We start from the raw sequence: 18,999 nt of genomic DNA, 5'->3' as shown, positions 1-18,999 counted from the left end.
AAATTGGCTTAAATGATGGCATCAATCAGTACTGGAGCAATCAAAGGACAAATAAAAGTTGTGAGTGGAGATTTGAATCATGTGAGGTACAGAACTCACATTGTAGGTTTGTTTCTGAGACTGAATACACCCAATCTCATTTGATTTGCAAAGCTAAGCAGGGTTGGGCCTGGTTAGTATTTGGATGGGAGACTACCTGGGAATACCAGCTGCTGTAAGCTTTTTACTTCTCCTCACAACCTGAACAAGACACTGCTGGTCATTCACTAGAGACAGCTATCAACTAAAACCTCTTGGTTTCTTTATTATACACTCTATGAGGTGGATAAGCTGCAGCTCATGCTGATTTATTGCTGGTTCTGGTTGGAGCCAAAGAACAAAGGCGTCACCTGTTGGAGCAGCTGATGTCCTGCAGCCTCTTCACCACAGAAAGCCTCTGACAGCTTCAATTCTTTACACTCTGACTGCAAGACACCAATCACATAGGAACATATACATGTGTGGAACAAAGAGCTGAACTGACACTCAACATGTGTTTGACCATTTATTGATAAAGACATTCAAACATGTCTAGAGATAGAACACCAACGCACGGTGTAAGAAAGGTCAGAACAGACTTCACCTGCTCAGGAAACTGAGGTCCTTCGGGGTGCAGGGAGCAATTCTGAGGACCTTTTATGGTTGTGTGGTGGTATCAGCCATCCTGTATGGAGTGGTCTGCTGGAGCAGCAGCATCACGGCTGCAGACAGGAAGAGACTAAAGAAACTGGTTAAGAAAGCAAGCTCTGTCCTGGGCTGGTGGTAGACAGGAGGATGATGACAAAGCTGTTGTCTATCATGGAGGACATCTCCCACCCCCTGCAGGAAACAGGACCATCACCGGCAGCTCCTTCAGGGACAGACTGCTTCACCCACGATGTTTGAAGGAGGTCCTTCCTTCCTGCAGCAGTCAGACTGTGTTCAATCAAACCTGCTCCCAGTAGTTCAGATCACCCATGAAGTAACTGCAATAAAATGTAAATAAGTCAATATGTGCAATTTCACAAGGTTTTTTTTTTTACAAGCATTTCTATTTCTTCTCTAAGGAGAAAGCATCTATTTATATCTGTGCACTGAGTGCTGCTTTTCTTTTTACTTTTTTTCCTATCTGCTACTGCCACACTGAAAATTTCCCCACTGCAGAATCTACCTATCCATCCATCTATCTATGGTCCATCTACCTCCCTACCTATCTATCCATCCATCCATCCATCCATCCATCCATCTCTCTCACGGGTGTGGGGGTTGATTCACCTGTTCTCAATCACCTTAATCCACGAAGGCCCGGTTCTTCATTCTTCCGCTCTCTGCCAGACCAGAGACTTTGAAACCAGAACCTTTCTCCTACAATTAGTCTGGTTTCCCCTTTTTGTTTTCACCTTGGTTTAGTTATCCTTTCTGTGTTGGTTTTAGTTTCATTCGTTAAATAAACTCCTTGTAATCTTTGACCTGTGTCTGCAGATGTCCTGTGACACCAATGATCCCATCTGATATTTAGCATGTTTTCAATTATTGGTCCCATTTCTTAAAAAAAAAAAAAAAAAAAAAAAAAAAAAAAAGCCCCCTGAAATCTGATCAGATAAATGAATGTGAAACTACTTTGGGTCTGCTGCAGCTGCCTCCCTCTGATCTTGTTCCTGCCCACAGCACAATCTGATCAGTGAAACACTGAAGGACAACTTCAGCATGTAAAACATAAATAAGCAAAGGCTGCAACTTGTGATTATTTTAATTTTAACTTAACTTTATGTGCTGTTCAAAAACTTTATTTTTTCTGCAAATGTGTAGTGATTCCAAATCTTGGTTATTGATCTCCTTGATTACAAAAAAAATCTGTATCGACCCGGAAAAAAAACAAACATGTCAGGCACCCTATGATGTTAACTGTTTGCCTGAATGTTTTTGTTTAAAATCCTCAGTAATAACCTTTGACTGGTTGCTCCTAACCCTGTAAAACTCACTGCTGCAAAAATACAACATCAGCTTATTTTTTAATTACTATTTTCTATTATATATATCTGAAATAAACCCTAATCTGGGGTCTGACAGCAGCGTGAGGTCAAAGAAGCTGCCATCAGCTGCTGCACTTCTGTCCGTCCAGCAGATGGAGCCATGGAGCTGCAGTGAAGTGAAGAGCAGCACAAGGCAACCACCACTTCCATCCACTGACGCATTCAATTTGACTGACGCTAATGTTTTATTGACTTCCAACCACTAAACCAATAAAAGCTGCAAGCAGCGTTGGACGGGTCCTCGCATCCGAGCGGCCCGACTGGCCCACGCATATCCACCAGGAGGCGCTGCAACTGAGAGAGTAAAGTTTCAGGCAGATTGGAGCATGTACAGGCTACTTACACAGCACTTCCTGTTTCATGGCGAGAAATCCAAAATGGCCGCCAAGTGGTGCAAAGATGTGATTAGGGCCGGACTCTGATCATACATGTAAAATTTCAGACAAATTGGAGCATGTACAGGCTAGTTAGACATGACTTCCTGTTTCATGGCGAGAAATTCAAAATGGCCGCCAGGTGGTGCTATGACAGTGAGTCTATATCGACCTATGGATGTGATTAGGGCTGGACTCTGATCACACATGTAAAGTTTGAGGCAGATTGATGCATGTCCAGGCTAGTTAGACAGCACTTCCTGTTTCATGGCGAGACATCCAAAATGGCCGCATTCTGCTGGTCACCATGGCCACACCGTCAGACTGTTGCAGAGTATTTTGATAACCTTTGATCAACCATGACTGGTGTCCATCCTGACCAAATTTGAGCTCTCTCGTGGTTACGGTGTTTGAGTTAATAGCTTTTTAAAATGTCCAAAAATGACAAAATGTCCAAAATATGAATCATATTTCAAAATGGCCGCATTCCGTGGCTCGCCATTTCCATGCCTTCAGACTTTTGCGGAGCGTTTTGATAACTTTTGATCACCCGTGATTGGAGTACATCCTGGCCAAATTTCAGCTCTCTTGGAGTTACGCTGTTTGAGTTTATAGATTTTAAAAAATGTCCAAAAATGACACAAAATTGTCCAAAACATGACTCATAATTCAAAATGGCCGACTTCCTGTTGCATTATGGGTAATGATGCAAGAGGCTTTTTTGTGCGTCTTGATGAGTTACATATGTGTGCCGAATTTCAGAAGTCTAGGTCGAACGCTGTCCGGGGGCTGAATTTTCGTAATTTTCTAGGGGGCGCTATTGAGCCATTTTGGCACGCACGCGTGCCATTCCCCTAAAATATCAAATTTTTCGCCAGTCCTGATGTGTGTGGCGATTTTCATGCGTTTTCGTGTATGTTTAGGGCGTCAAAAATGCGTTTTCCCCGTCCGTAGAAAAAAGTATAATAATAATAATAATAATAATAATAATAATAATTCCTAGGGTTTCAATAGGTTCCTCGCACCACTCCGTGGTGCTCGGACCCTAATAATAATTCCTAGGGTTTCAATAGGTTCCTCACACCACTTCGTGGTGCTCGGACCCTAATAATTCCTAGGGTTTCAATAGGTTCCTCGCACCACTTCGTGGTGCTCGGACCCTAATAATAAATAATTCCTTGCATTTCAATAGGGTCTTCGCACCATTCGGTGCTCGGACCCTAATAATAATTCCTAGGGTTTCAATAGGTTCCTCGCACCACTTCGTGGTGCTCGGACCCTAATTATAATTTGGTTATCAATTAATTGTTTCTGCCGTTTTTCTAATTAAAATGACAAATATTCTGTTTTCAGCTTCTGAGATGTAATTTTTGCAGTATATCATTGTAAATTGAATATCTGCAGGTTTTAGATTAGTCACATGGAGCCCTAAGACACAGTGGCGCGTTTTTCTGAGCATTTAATAAAACTACATCACAGTGATCCTTACTTTGATTCTGCTAGCTGTATCCATAACAGTGTACATGTTTTAACTGTAACACAAAAGCACTGAAAATCCTTATGAGCCAGTCAGGGGTCTGCAGAGCTTTTATGTGCCACAGCCGATGTTCTCCTGTTTTACAAATTGTTCTGCGGTGCACAACTTGTTCCGCTCACCTACTCGAGCTGGGGGTAGCAGTTACTGACGTGCAGGCGGCTGCTGAGGGCATACGAATGAGGCGGGTCAGAGGTTTTCAAAGTGGGAGGTGAGCCTCAGCAGGGGCGCTGCAAAACAGTTCCAGGGGAAGCTCAGTGAATGGAAGTGAAAAATATTCCATTAGTTGTTACATCAGTTATCAGACGACTATGTGAATAGCCTAAATATGTTATTTGGTTGAAAGGATAGTGCAGATACAGTAATTTGGGGATTTTTTTATCGTTTCACAGAGTAGGAAACTAATAAATGCTTTCGGATTGACCTCTTTTGTGTATTTTGTGTAGTCTGTAGTGATACCAAACAGCAATATCAGGCTATCATAGTTCAGTTGTTGAGTGCCTATGGGATTTAATAACACGCATAAGCCCAAAGGCATCTATGAATTATTTGAACTACGCAAGTAAACTAAGATGGGTGAAGAGGTGCCTTTTGTCTCAGAGAATGCTTACTGTCTCAGACTATAAAAAAAAACCCTACGCGACTCGGACCTCAACAGCAGTGTCATAGACATATGGGAGATATTTGAGCAGTGGTCACTGATCTCAACATACTCTCAGTGAACCTGTATACTTCTCTGTAATACCCAAGAGTGTTGGGAGTGTGCTGGCTTTTGAATACATAAAAAGTCAGGGAGTGCTCATACAAAACTACCTACAAAGAGGAACTTCACATTAACATACAGCACCATCTCTTATGCTTTTTTCTACTGCAGTGTAAACTAATGTTCCCTTTACTGAGAGTCTGAGGAAAACTAAATATACAAATGGCCACATTTGAAAAACAGCACTGATGCAGGAAATTAATTCATAGAGATGCAGAGAATTGCTGTCTGAGTGTACTGTGAGTGACAGATTCAGTCTTGGTAGTTTTTTGTTAAAACTACATCAAATCATTCTGAGAAAAAAGTGCTTACCATAAGACTATTAATCTATCAAGGTGCCATTAAAGCCCTTCATATCTACATGGAAGCAGCTCCACCACGTTTCTATTGTAGCTTTAAACAGACAAACCAAACACTAGCACTTGAAATGGGGTGCATTCCAATATTCATGCTATATTGTATGCCAGAAAATACCTAGTGTGTCCCAGCACTCCTTTAGGATGTCAAATTTAGTATTTCAAAGACACCTTTTTACACTTTATAAATATTTTCAGTGCAGTACAAATTTATAAATATTTCTAATGAGTAATTCAGAAGAACAATGAACATGAAAAGAAAAAAAACTTTTATTAGCAAAGGCAAGAGCGTATTCACACAAGCGAACAAACTTGTGTCTGTATTATGTGCTGCAAGCTGTTCAGATGTGATTGTAAGGCAGAACTATGCATCTTCAACACAAACGAGCTAACATAAATACATTTTCTGTCAATGTTTCTTCAAATACAAAAATATGTCATTCAAAACAAAGTCACACTTTGATGTCCCAGCAGTTCAGCAATGCTACAGTAATCTCTTTCTGGAAATGTGAGCTGTGAGAACCAAACAGAAAGAGCAACATTACATTTTCACAAATTAGACCAGGTCACATTTGAGTGCTTTTGCAATGAAGCAACACCGGGATAAAAACTGAAAGATGTTCACATTGAGTGACTGTTTCACATTAATGAATGAGACAGGAGCTGCATGTATTGTGGCTCAAAAACACTGTAATGTCGAATAACTGGGATGTTAAATTCCCCTCAAAAAAATGCCCTGAACAGTAACAGGCCTTTTCCCAGCAAGGTGGGATTGTACACATTTAAAGGGTTCATCACCTATGAGGAGGACGGTTTCAGTGGACAACATCTTTTTCAAAATATACAAGCTACAATATAACAAAAGGTTTTTTATCAGCTCATAAAAATAAATATTTTCAAGTGAAAGTCTGCTTTCACTCTTACAAGAATGTGGTTTATCCTGAGTTGCTAAATTTCACACATCAAAATGATAAGTGGCACACAAGCAAATGTCAAACAAACACAAAAGCAACTGCTTTAAGCATAAACTAGTGATTTGGTTTTCATGCACTCTCCAAAACCCCTCGGAAGATGTCAGTTAATACAGGAGTGGGCTTGTATAAAAGCTATTTAGATGGCAAACCATAAAAATACACACATTATATGTATAATTGCATATACACATATTGCATACATATATATACACCACACATTTCGACACACACAGCATACACACAATGAAAACTGGTTATAGCCCTGTTATCATTTTGCATCATCTATTAACGTATGTGCCACTCTGAAAATTAGGATTATTTTAGATAACTGTACCAACACTTGAAGACAAGGAAACTGAGATTGTGTTCTTCTGCATCCCACAGCATTCATCTTGAAGGACAGAGGCACATATATCTCTATGCATTAATGGCCTGTGGTGCTTGGATACTGCAGAACAGGAGCTGAGCACAGGCCTTAACAGGACCTGTAGTCTGGAGAATACAGATGCAACCTGCTCTTTGGGTCAGTCCTTGGTATTGAGCGGTTGAAGGAGTTCGCTACTGGTGAGTCTAAACCTTAAAAATAAAATAAATAACAAACAGTAAGTATGTAAACCATTTAAGCAGAATAAAGCAGTCACTTTGTGAGAGAAACTTTAAACAAGAAATAGGTGGCGCATATCAGTTGCTATAGCAGTTAAAGTTTGAATCAAATCAACTGTGGTTTAATTTAAATGGAAACACCACATGGTTTAAATGTCCCATATTGCTGCCCTTTTCAGCAAATCAGTGCGAGTCTCACATCGCCCCACAGTATGTTTTCCAATTTTTCCGCTCAAAATACTGCAAAGCCAGTCAATTTCTAAACAGGCTGTTTTGCTCTGAAAACCAATGAGCTGCTGCCGTCCCGCCTCCAGCAGGAAGAGAAATGGCTCTGAAATGTCTCCCTGTTAACACACAGTCTTAATGGGCTGCGTTTCAGTCACAATTTCATTCTAGTTTCATTGTCTGACAATAGAAACTGAAAAATATGTAAATGAGAACAGCTTTATTGGGAATTCAGCGGTTTTAAAATGCAGTATATGTGAGCACAGAGAGCAGGAGATGCAAAAAGATGTAAACACTGGCTGACTTCAGGTTGCACTGAAGCTCAACAAAAAATACAGTACCCAGCACAGTACTTCTTCACAAATCTCCATTTTCTCAGAACATCCTTCAGATTTACAATTTTCACGTACAAACTGTGGGAATACGATCAAAGCTAATGGTCACGTTAGTCACATCAGCAGCACAAACAAACACTAAGGATTTTCCTACTATTGTGGTGAGATTACCATCAAAATAAAAGCAACCCTCTGGAGCATCATCTCTTCAGATGCTGGGAGTGCATGAAGACTCTTGTGTTCACTCTTGCTGCCAACAGAGGAATACTAGGGGAACTTTGCTTCAAGCTGAGGCATTTTAGAGTTAGCAAACGCAGCTCTAGAGAGTAAAAAATCCCGATGGCCTGGAAATCAGCTGTTTATTCTGAAGAGGCAAGCAGGTTGCAGTGATGGAGCAGGATTATTCAAAGTTTGAGCTGGACGACTACTGGTTGGTTAGGTGTGAGGTAACACCCTAGTCAAATTCTTCCTGGCTTGTAAAGCTGGGACGCTATTCAGATGAGGGGTGACTTATGGAATGGTAGAACTGAACTTCTTAATTTCTGAACAGCTTTTACTTTACACTTTAAAGTTTAGAACAACCCCAAAACACAATACAAATGGATTCCCACTATAAGAGACCTTTAAAACTTGCAATCAGCCAAATTTGACTCATAACATGTATGAAAACCTCCCAAATATACTGTAGCAGTCAGAGTATGTGCTTTTTAAATTGTGATATCAACACTGCAGCAGCTTTTTTCACGATAAATTAGACTTGTGGACTCATTAAATGCTCTTCGCTTGATTTTACATCTAAATGGTCCTAAATTTCTGATTGGTCTGACTTCCAGAATAGTGTCCTGGATGCTGTCTGAAACATCTTTTATCTATTCAAATTAATTCTTAGTTGAGCTTTACAGCTTAGTGAGAGCACAGATTAAAGGCTTATATACACTCCTTTTCACTCATTCAACATTAAAGTAAGCTATAGTGCTCAAATATCACAGTAGACTGTGATTCAATAGATTATTCCTCTGATTTTATGCTGTAGATTCTACTTCTAAATAACTGTGTGGGTAAAGTGTCATGGTGACAGTGTCCTACCTGAGATGGGTGGCGGTGTCGTCTGGATGAAAGCAGGGTGATAAGCTTGTTCTCTTGGTGAGAACGCATTGTGGAGGACTGCAGGGGGGAAATGCATTGAAAAACGTATCAGTGGTGTGTTCACAAAGCACAGCATTAAAAAAAAAAATTCTTCAAAGTCACATAATATATCATCATAACGTCCAGTGCTTCAAACTGTGACTACTACCAAAAACACAAACGAAGAGTGTCATGTTACAGGAGTTGGAGGCTTTCATTTTGAAATATATGACAAAGAAACATATGTTTTAGTTAGTTTAAGAGTGAAAGCCAGTAAACATGTACAATCTCTATTATAAACATATGGACAGTTGTTGTTCTTCAGCTTCTCTGATTCAAAACATTCCATTTCAAGTAAAACTGTGGATGGAATAGAAGCTTTAACTTATCTAAGTTCATGTCAGTATTGACCAAACTGTGTAAAACATAGCCCTTGTAACACATAGTACACAGTTATGCACTTGAATAATTAAAAGTAAATGGACATTTGGCAACTAAAGGATTTTTTTGGGCAGCTGTGTGTTTCAATGTTACTTCATGCAGAGAAGAGCTCATTTGAGGCTTAGAGATAATTGAGATCGGACACTTGCCACAGCTGAGGTGGCCTTAAGAGTGAACAAAGTAAAAACGAGGCTCTAATCAAAGCCCAAATATATCAAAGATTTATCAAATAGGCAGTTGGGTGATTTCTGAAAAAGCAAGTGAATACAGACAAATTAAAAAATTGAATTTACATGGTGAAAACCATATTTATGACTGTACATCAAGTCCAGAATGCTTCCTGTCAACTTTATGACTTAACTCTGACTCTATGACCCTAACCTCAGAGAGTTCACCACATGTTCGGGAGCCAAGACTTTGGATTGTTGTTTAAAAATCACAAGGTCTGTACCTCACTATGTTAAGCGCTGTGAGATGTCATATGATATGAATTCACGCTATATAAATAAAACTGTACTGAAGTGAATTGAAGAAGCCAACTGCTGGCAACGCTCCAAAACAGAAAGGTCAGTCTGAAGTTTGGGAAAAAAATAAATAAATAAATAAAACACAAAGCTGGTAGAGTTGTGACACATTTGGCAGCTACAACATGCTCCATGGACTGATGAAACAAAAATCAACATAAAATAAAAATGATTGAAAGAGGAAAGGCTTGTGACCTAAAGTACTCTACCTCATCTGTCAAACATGGTGGTGTTTCTGTTCTAGATATGTATTGCTGCCAATGATACTCTCACGCTGACATTTATTGATGATTTTACTGCTGACACAAGCAAGAGGATGAATGTGGAGTTATACTGGAGCATTGTGAGTGCTGCAATTCGGCCAAATACATCAAAACTCATTGGACAGTTCATCATTCAGCAGGACAATGATCCTAAACAGACGGCCAAAGCAACCAAAGACCTTCACAGGGTGAAGAGGTAGAATATCATTAACTGGCTCAGTCAATCATCTGATATCATTCTGATTCAGCATGCATTCCACTTAATGAGAACCCGACTAAAGGCTGAGACCACCCACAACAAGCAAGAACAGAAGGTTGCTGCAGTGAGCATCATCATGAAAATACTTCAGGTAGTTATTGACTGCAATGGATATTTCACAAAACATTAAACATGAGAATTTTGTTTGATATGTGTATCTGTATTACTTTTGTACCCTTAATCTCTGAGCAATGGGTGCAAAATTGGCTATATCTCCCATACACTTCTCTCTTTACTGATCTAAACCTACTAAAATTTAAAGCTTGGTGCAACAATATAGTGTCTTTTTTTCAAAATAAATGTGCCGAAGCACAAAAACTTAGGGTACAAATAATGTTCAACTGTCCAAATACCGGAACTGGAAAGAATCGACAAAAGTAAAATCTAACAGTTCTCCACTCTCCAGTTAAAAAATATTAGATGAATGACATGATAAAACTGAAAACAATTAATGTGAAACTAAACATTCCCCGGTGCACAACTGCTACGAGTTATCACAGGAAACCATACAGTTATTTAGAGCCTTTATTACAGTTCCTCTAACTACCTCATAAGAGCATAGCAATTGCAACAGAAATGAGGTGACCCACCGATGATGATGATAGCTGTGCCAGCCAGCAGAGCGAACAGGGTGCAGAACATCGTCTGGTAGCAGTTTATGAAGCTGTGCAGGGAATGCCCCCCCTCCACAACACCAACTGGAGGAGCAGCTGCTGAGAAAGAGTCGTGGACAAGATAACAAGCTGTCATAACCTCATCGAACTGCTGGGAACATACGACACACTAACACATATCGGCTATGGCAGAGAAGGATAATGATGCATGTTACAATGATGCTGATGTCTGAAATCTGAACAAAATAACAGTGAAAAATTGCCTTATTACTGCTCATATTTCTTACATATGTTAGAACAGATTCTGCAGTTCTCACATATTATCAAATAGTACTGCAAGAAGTTGTTGAATAAACATATACCCAGGTTTTATGGATCATGACTATTTTTTTATAACTGTCGTGTGTTTGACATTCAAACTGCTGTGCAAACAATTTTCCAAATATTCTGCATGCATTTGTTGTAATAGCCTAAGTCACCACACAAACTACTCAGAAATTGTCTGATGTTTTCATAGGCTGTACCTTTGAATCCAAACAGCTCATTACAGATCAAACAGTTGAATAAACAATGCTTAAATTTTAGGTAAAAAGTGATAGCTGGACACAGAGCAGGCTCTGTTAACCCCTGTCAATAACGGTAATCTTGTTTTTTTGCTAAAGCAAACTGAGAACAATAATAAGTGTTCAGCAAATGATCTGAGAAGAAGAGCGAAAAAAAGTAAATAACGCTACTGATGTCTTGCTGACATTATACAATGCAGCTGCCTTATAGTAACATGAGGCAGTGAAGACAGAGATTAACCAAACAATGTTAATTCTACAATGTAACTAACGATATGGCTATGTGGGTTGTGTTCAAACAAGTTATTACATGTTTTTGAAATTAGTTCAAACAGTTCTACAAGAGTAACGGTTTTGCTACTTTTCCTGTGACCTCACACATAAAATACACTGAAAGTAACATGACTTTGTAGCTTGAGGCTCAGTGATTTGACATTTGCACTGAAAGGATATCTGACCTTGCATGGCAGTGCTGGGATCAGCTGTGTGAATCAAAGTGACTGGGATGACGAGGGTCTGGCCAGAGGAGGTGCTGCTTATGGAAACAGAAGCAGAAACTGCTGCTTGAGGGTCCACAGCACTGACGGTGTACTTTGAGAAACTGGGGAAGCCATGATGTACCTCGTTCTCGTGGATGGCAAAGTTGGGCGAAGAGGACACCACCTGATGACATACATTTTTTAAAATAAAGTTTACTGAAACAAATTTAATAATGCTCATGCAAATATGATAATGGCACAGTTTACATGATACTATTCAATTATGTCTAACCTCTATGTTGGACAGGGTGGTAATGGAGCCATAGACTGTGAGTTCAGCTGATGGGTGCAAGTTTGAGAGCAGCAGCTCCGTCTGGTCTGAGTAGAGACCTGGTTCTATGGGTAGTCTGACGCTGACTTGCTCCCCAGAGAAGGCACTGCCCTCCAGGCCTGCCTTCACCAGCAGATTGGCCATAGATATGCTGAGTATGCGGGTCTGTTGGTCAGTGATGGTTTGCAAGGTCATGGAACATGTGTAGAGTCCTGGGACAAAAATGGAAAGACAAAGTATACAACATAAGGGAGTGTACCTCTGTGCAATAACGCTTCAATATCAGACATACATTGCAATTTGCATAAGATTACTTTTTCCAGCTGCTCTTTGCTGGAGAAGCTGCCTTGCTCTAACCCTCTCTTTAAAATACTCTAAAGGTATTTCATTGGTTTCAAGTCAGGCAACAGACTTTTTCCACATTTTTCTTTCTTTAGCAACTCGTGCATGATTTGGGTAGTGTGTTCTGGATCGGTGTAATGCTCAATATCTCAATCCTACCAAACTTTCAGAAACAGCAAATCATTTTGGTAGTCTGTATTATGGTGCATTCACAGGCATGCAAGGTGCCATTTATAAGTGAGCCTTACACCTTTTGCACTCATGCAGCCCCATATCATCAACAAACACCTCTATGCCTCACTGTTGAGACTATGCATTCACTGTGGTAGTCCTGGCCAGGTTCATGCAAAACACCCTTGACATCATCAAATTTATCTTGTTCTCATCTGACCAAAAAGGCACTTTCAACATTAATCAGGCTTCTTTTCGTGTTCTTTGGCAAAGTTCAATGCTGCAGTTTCGTGCCAAAGAGCAAGCACGTGTTTTTTTTTTTTTGGATGCCATCCATAGACATTGACGTTATACACTGTCCTTCACTCTGTCTGAACTGCCACAGAAACTCTGATTTTCATTTATAACTCCTGTGCCAAGTCTACAGCACATGTCCATCTGTTTTTTACAGCGAAACTATGAAAGTCACTGTCTGTACCATTATTTTAGGAGGACACCAACTGTCCTCTGAATAGGCTCATTCTATACCTCTTCATTACTGCTGCAACTGTGTTTCAAAAGATTTTTAGTTTGTCACTTTCAGTTGATCTTCCTGTACCTATTTCTGTCATTATTAAGTCTTGCATCCAAATTCCTCTGACAATTCTTCTCCATGTACAACCATGAAGCACACATGCAGATGGGCACAACCTACAGGTACAGAACTAAGAACGTTCTAATGTTCGCAAGTCCTTTTAATAACCATGTGCATGCCGTTAAATAAACTAGCCCTAACCCTAACCCTAGTATGACTTCAGCAAACACAGGTTTTCTAACTTTTATGTCAGTTATCACACTTGCATTTACTTTTGTTGCATAGACTTTCTACGTTGGGGAATGTATTTTCAGTGTAGTCCTGGTAAAGTATTGGTTTTTGGATTGTTAACCACAGGACATACACTAATTGTAAACTTTGAAATAATGTAATATTTAACAGATGACACAGTTCTGAGTCCTTTGACATGTAAGCGCTATTGCAAAGGTGTATACTCACTTCTGCTGCATACTGTTAAAATGGTGGTTCAAGATAAATCATTGATGTCCATGTGAGAGAAAAACTGACTATGGATGCCACCATGTATGAGACCCCACATACATATGAAAAAAACATGGCATCCAAAGGTGCACGATACAAACCAGTAAAATACGTATTTCCCCTCATTTCTAACTTCTGAATTTCCCAAGTAGTGTCATTTCAGAATCACATGCTGTCATTAAAAACTAACTCAGATCCAGCTGAGTAGTTACAGCCTTGTACACACAGTGTGGATCCCATCAGAGATAAGCCAACTGGGGCAAAGTCCCAAACCCCCAAACATAATTAGACCAGTGCTTTCAAGCAACAGGGAGTCTCCTCGGTTCAATTCATCATCCGGACACCTTTTATAGTCCCTGCTAAAGTCATTCCATGGGCAATGCAGGTATTGATTACAGCCTTGTAAACAGTATTTTTCTGCCCCTTACGTAGAGTGTAAATATCGTTCCTCTGCTGAATTTAAAGGTACTTTTATTTTGGAAAACAGTGCCTAAAAAGGTGGAAAATTATATGAACGTCCAAGTATAGACAGGTAAGAGAATGCAAAGTTTGGTGGAACAAATATATTTTCACAAATAACAGAAGGATAGCCCAAATGTCCTCAATTAACACAAAGAATTGAAGCCTGCTGTGACTTCCACATTAACACTCCACATGATTAACAATAGACATCTAAGTCAGAACTATATTATTAATGCTTACAAGCACCAAGTAAATAAAGACTGATGTACATGAATGAAAATAATTGAATACTGTCAAAATGCGCACAGTCAGGATACAATTACAGATGACTCCTGGCTTGTCTGACCATGAACATGATCTCTGGCCGGGATTAAGATCAGCCTTACCAGTGTTGGAGTCAAAGCTGATGTGTGTTTTGAAGACATCATTAGCAGGAAAATCAACAGAGTCGCTGGTAAAGCTGAGATGGCAGCTTACAGACGTTTCCGGCTGCAGCTGTGAAATAGCCTTAGTCTGGGCGGAGGAACAGGTTCCTGTAGAGCACAATAGACTAAGAATTAAAAAAAAAATTGGGATCCAAAAATGTCTTTCATTACTAATGACTCTTACTATAACTTATTTATGAATCTTTAGTTTAGCAGTTGGGACAAATGAGAGCAATATCACAGATTTAAAATGAATGGTTTGACATTTGGGAAATAAGCTTAATAGCTTTCTTGCAGTGTTAGAAGTGATGATGATTTATTCAACTTTCATATCTGCACATTAAATATAAGACTAACAGGGTGAAACAGCGAGTCCTGCTTTGTCCAGGTTAACAAAATCCTCTTACAACTCCCTCTAAAGCTCACCAATTAATGTGCCTCATTTTGTTGTTTGTGTACAAAAACCAATGTGTAAAAATGACAATTCACTGTATGAGAGTTTTACAGGTTGCATCACAGATTCTGTAACTGTCAGATAGGGTTAGGTTAGCTGTTTCCCAGTTTCCAGTCTTTGCAATAAACTAAGCTATGAGTCTGCCAGCTTTAGATTTTCTATAATGATGTTAGAGTGTAAGCAATCTTCTCATCTGACCCTCTGAAGCCCAAAATATGGCAGTGGAGTTTAAAGCATTAGTTATTCTGTTAAAAAAAATGACCAAAATTACACAATTTATCATAGCAAGAAATTGTTTTAAAAAAAAAAAAAAAAAAAAACAGAAAGAATCATATTTTGAACTTTCCCAACGATCTATGAACTAATCAAGTGTGACTTATGATTTCATTTGGAAAAGACAACCAAATCTAAGCTAAAATTTTATATATTTCATCAAAATCACTTTACTGTGCAGGTCTCATTTCAAATTCTGACAAAAAAAAAAAAAAAAGCAGGAATCAGATTCTGCAAAAAATTTACAAGACTGTGATTAAAAGTCAAATCACAAAAACTCAAGGACTTTTTAGCCTGACTGGGCTAAACTGTAGGCTGTATTTACACAAAGCAGATAGGAAGCAAGTATGAAAACAAAATAAAAATGTAAGTAGTGAATTATCCATAATATGTAGTTTCTTCATTTTTTTTACACTTGTATCCCCTCTGGGAACTTGGAAAAATGTTGTACCTATTGATGGTAGGGTTTTTTTGTTGTTGTGCCGTTTCCATATAGGTGAAGAACTTCATATGTATTTTGATAAATTACCCCAGAGAGTAAAAATGAGGTTCAGAGGGTTAAGTTTCAGCAACAAAGGAAGTAAAACTAGTCCTTTAACTAATGCTAAACCAAAAAGGAGTCAGTTTCATTACCAATGAGGTTGGTTCCTCTTTCTCGGGTAGTCAGTAGGACCTTTGTCTCTTTGCCATTCCTGATGGGTGTCGTCTGTGTAGCCTGCAACATAGCTGTCGTCTTTGTAGGTGCTTTCACTACTATCTGCAAAAGCATCCAGAAAAGCAGCCAATAAACCCAAAGAAAATACAGGTGTGTGCATGGAATAATGACTTTATAATATACATCCAAGAACTAAGTGTTTACATCAATCACGTCAGACTGTCAGTGAAATAAACTAATTAAAACACAGCTGAGTCTTCAATGTTACATTACCGATTCTTGTATCAATCTCTCCTGTCACTTTGATAAAAACATTATCTTCATTCAGTTCATTTACTTAAAATGCCTGTGAGCACTTTTGTTTAAAAGAAAATACTCAACACAGTCTCATTAATTCTAACTGTGCTAATAGGAAATATTTATTTAAAATTGCTAGTTATATTCAGCTCATGAGGAAGAAGCAGCGTGACTGGATGGAGAATGCTAACACTCAGAGAACCAATTAATCCTTCTCACGCGTCATCATGTACGACGATCTCAACAGCAGCAATGTCATGGACACATGCACACACTAGACAGAGACAATGCAATCCTGATAGGTGATGATGGATATACTATACCCCCATTGTACAGTTTCATTTTCATTATAATGCATTATTGAAGGATTGATACAGTATGATGCACTAGCAGGGAAGAATAAAATCTCCGGAGGATATTGGTGTCAAGCGTAAATATGAAGAAATCTGAGAGGTGTGCAGTCTGCATAATTAGAACACTGTGTGTTTCTTGCAGCACATTCATCAAAGCCATGACTAAAATGTAAACCAGATATACCAGGATGCACTTTATGCTTTATCACACAACTTGTCAGTGAAGCACTACAGCTGAGCTCGTTGTTACTATCGACACACAACGTACCTCTCTGTACGTTTTCAAAATACCGGCGATCTCATAGTACACAGTAGCTGTCCCAGAGTCTCTGGCTACAGCTGCACCAGTTTTTGGGTCCACCTGAAGAACATCATTTGCAGAGGAGCTCCAAGTACCATGGACGCCTGTAAAAAAGGAACAATAAGGCTTTGTGCTTAAAAATATGTAGACCCATTAAACAAACTGATTGCAATATGCTTGAGAAAAAAAAATGGAGCTCATCAGCCACAAGGTGAACTAAGATTCAAATGGATGTAAGATAAACAAGTACTTTCTCCTTAAAGGACATTCAATAAAACCTACTGGGTGAAATACTTCTAATTAAATTTGAAAAGAAAGAAGAAATAAACATGACAAAATTAAACCTAATAAAGGTTAAACAACACATACACAAGCTAACACATACAGATAATACATAACCTAAGCCAAATCTTGAACATAAAGCCAATGTTTAATTAACTGTCCAAATGTTTTTCCTCTGTGCTTTATATACTATGTAGCTGTCTTACCATCTGGACTGGTCAACTGGACATGGAAGCAGACCACATCTCCCACTACCAGTGTGCTGGCATCATGTATGTCGATGGCATGCTCAACAGGAAGTGGAACATAGTCTGCCACACCCATGTTTTCACTGTCCCACACTGCCAGAAGGGTGAGGCCTACATTGACTGTTCTCACGGTCAGAGTGTGGTTACCAGGTCCAACCCCCACCTGCACAAGGTCATCTCTGCAGGAAAAAACAGGTGCACATTAAATCATGTTTTATATTGAGTGTAGTCGTATGTCCTCAAATAGTGCTGCTGATAGAGGGCACTTTAATTTCAATTGTACATTATAAAGAGAAAAATCAATGAAGTATAGTGAAACATAAAAAATATGAGATAATCAGGTTGGGATTCTCTCAATATTTTATAAAAACAAGCTCTTTAAAAACCTAAATGCGTGCTGTGGAAACATAAAAAAGCATATACATCAATATCATACCACAATATTTCCTGAATCAACCACACTTATTTGGGGATTAGCATTTGATTCAATGCTACAGTTACTCATTAAAAAAGTCAAATAAGGGTGATAGAATGTTATTATGCAAGACAATCCTTTATTCTAATGTCCTTCTCACACTGTTATTTGCTACAACACCCAACGGCCCAGCATCGATTCCCATTTGACTCTCATTTCACCCCTTTGGATTTGACCTCTGAAAGACCCTCATTGCTCCCCTCGCACATTTGCCATCATTCTAATAAACAAATTTGCAAATGAAGGACACTGTTGCCATTACTGAAGAGCTTGGTAAACTGAAAACTGGGTCACTACTGTTAGACTAAGTTACTTTTGTGTTTTATTTCCCGCCGGAAAAGTTCTACTTCGCATTTTATTTATCTTTTCCACTAAAAAAAAATGTCCTACTTTTGCCTCTTGCTGCAAAGCATTCATTCTGAACTAATAGGGCCAAAGTACTCCAACCTGAGGTATCAATAAAATCCAATAGGCTCTTTGGAGACTTAATAGGATTTAATCACAGGCTAGTAATCGCAGTCCCAACACTATGAGCCCCTTATTTCTGATTTTGATACTTTTGCCCTAATTGTCTGTCAGCACCTGGAGAACAAGGTAATAGAATCAATTTATTGTGCAGACAGATGAGAGAGTCCCTCATCGATAGCGTAGCAACGCTCCTCCCTGCCCAACACTCCTATTAATTTAGCTCACTCACTCAGGTGGAAACAACTCCATCTGAAATGAGGTTAAAGGACCTGCCCAGTAAATTAATGTTATGAACTCTTCATAGATCCTGCCTCTAAACCATGATCTCAGCTGCTCCAGTTGGACTGTGCAGATATTAACGCACATAATGTGGATAAACAGGGGTGGTAGACAGAAATAGAACATTTTCTTAGTGTTATGAGTATACACAGATGAGCCAAAATATTATGACTACTATCTGCCTAATATGCTGTTGATTTATGCATGCAGCCAAAGCAACTCTGCTCATTGAGGCGTGGACTATACAACACCCTGTGACATCAGGAACAAAGCAGCAATTCTTTCAGTTCCTATTAGTTGTGAGTTTGAGCTGCTGTGTGTCAAAATTTTTCCAGCACATCCCTCAACACACTGTCTACCATCGGTCCATTTTCAGACCACCTCACCACTGCCCACCAAGAGCACTCCACAAGCCTAGCCATCAAGGTTAGTCTCATCATCTATCTGCATGGAGAGTGGTCATGTGTTTTGACTTATTGGAAGATCTTGCATGGAGCAATACCATAAAAATACACCATGCCAGATACATTCACATACATACCGTTTCAAGAATCCATTATTTTTATATAGGAGAAGGGAACAATGATAAATAAACAATTTTGAGCTGAAATGCATTTGGTAGAGG

At 39.1% G+C, this 18,999-nt stretch overlaps 1 protein-coding gene across 2 annotated transcripts in view; it reads right to left on the bottom strand.

Moving 5' to 3' along the window:
• Positions 1 to 5,330: 5,330 nt before the first annotated feature.
• nup210 (nucleoporin 210) overlaps positions 5,331 to 18,999 on the bottom strand; it is a 32,527-nt gene continuing 18,858 nt past the window's right edge. The window contains exons 32-40 of one of the 2 annotated variants that reach the window (XM_023299247.3): positions 17,111 to 17,331; positions 16,590 to 16,726; positions 15,650 to 15,773; positions 14,251 to 14,397; positions 11,776 to 12,026; positions 11,463 to 11,667; positions 10,418 to 10,540; positions 8,302 to 8,379; positions 5,331 to 6,628 (exon numbers count right to left, since the gene is read on the bottom strand). In XM_023299247.3, coding sequence (XP_023155015.2) covers positions 6,528 to 6,628; positions 8,302 to 8,379; positions 10,418 to 10,540; positions 11,463 to 11,667; positions 11,776 to 12,026; positions 14,251 to 14,397; positions 15,650 to 15,773; positions 16,590 to 16,726; positions 17,111 to 17,331 — 1,387 coding nt within the window. In that variant the 3' untranslated portion in view covers positions 5,331 to 6,527. The remainder of the gene's footprint in view (positions 6,629 to 8,301; positions 8,380 to 10,417; positions 10,541 to 11,462; positions 11,668 to 11,775; positions 12,027 to 14,250; positions 14,398 to 15,649; positions 15,774 to 16,589; positions 16,727 to 17,110; positions 17,332 to 18,999) is intronic. The other variant, XM_023299248.3, reaches the window with a different exon arrangement.

This window comes from Amphiprion ocellaris, chromosome 8, assembly GCF_022539595.1.
Source record: "Amphiprion ocellaris isolate individual 3 ecotype Okinawa chromosome 8, ASM2253959v1, whole genome shotgun sequence".
Taxonomy (NCBI): Eukaryota; Metazoa; Chordata; class Actinopteri; family Pomacentridae; genus Amphiprion; species Amphiprion ocellaris.
This window is presented reverse-complemented; position numbering and strand designations above follow the sequence as displayed.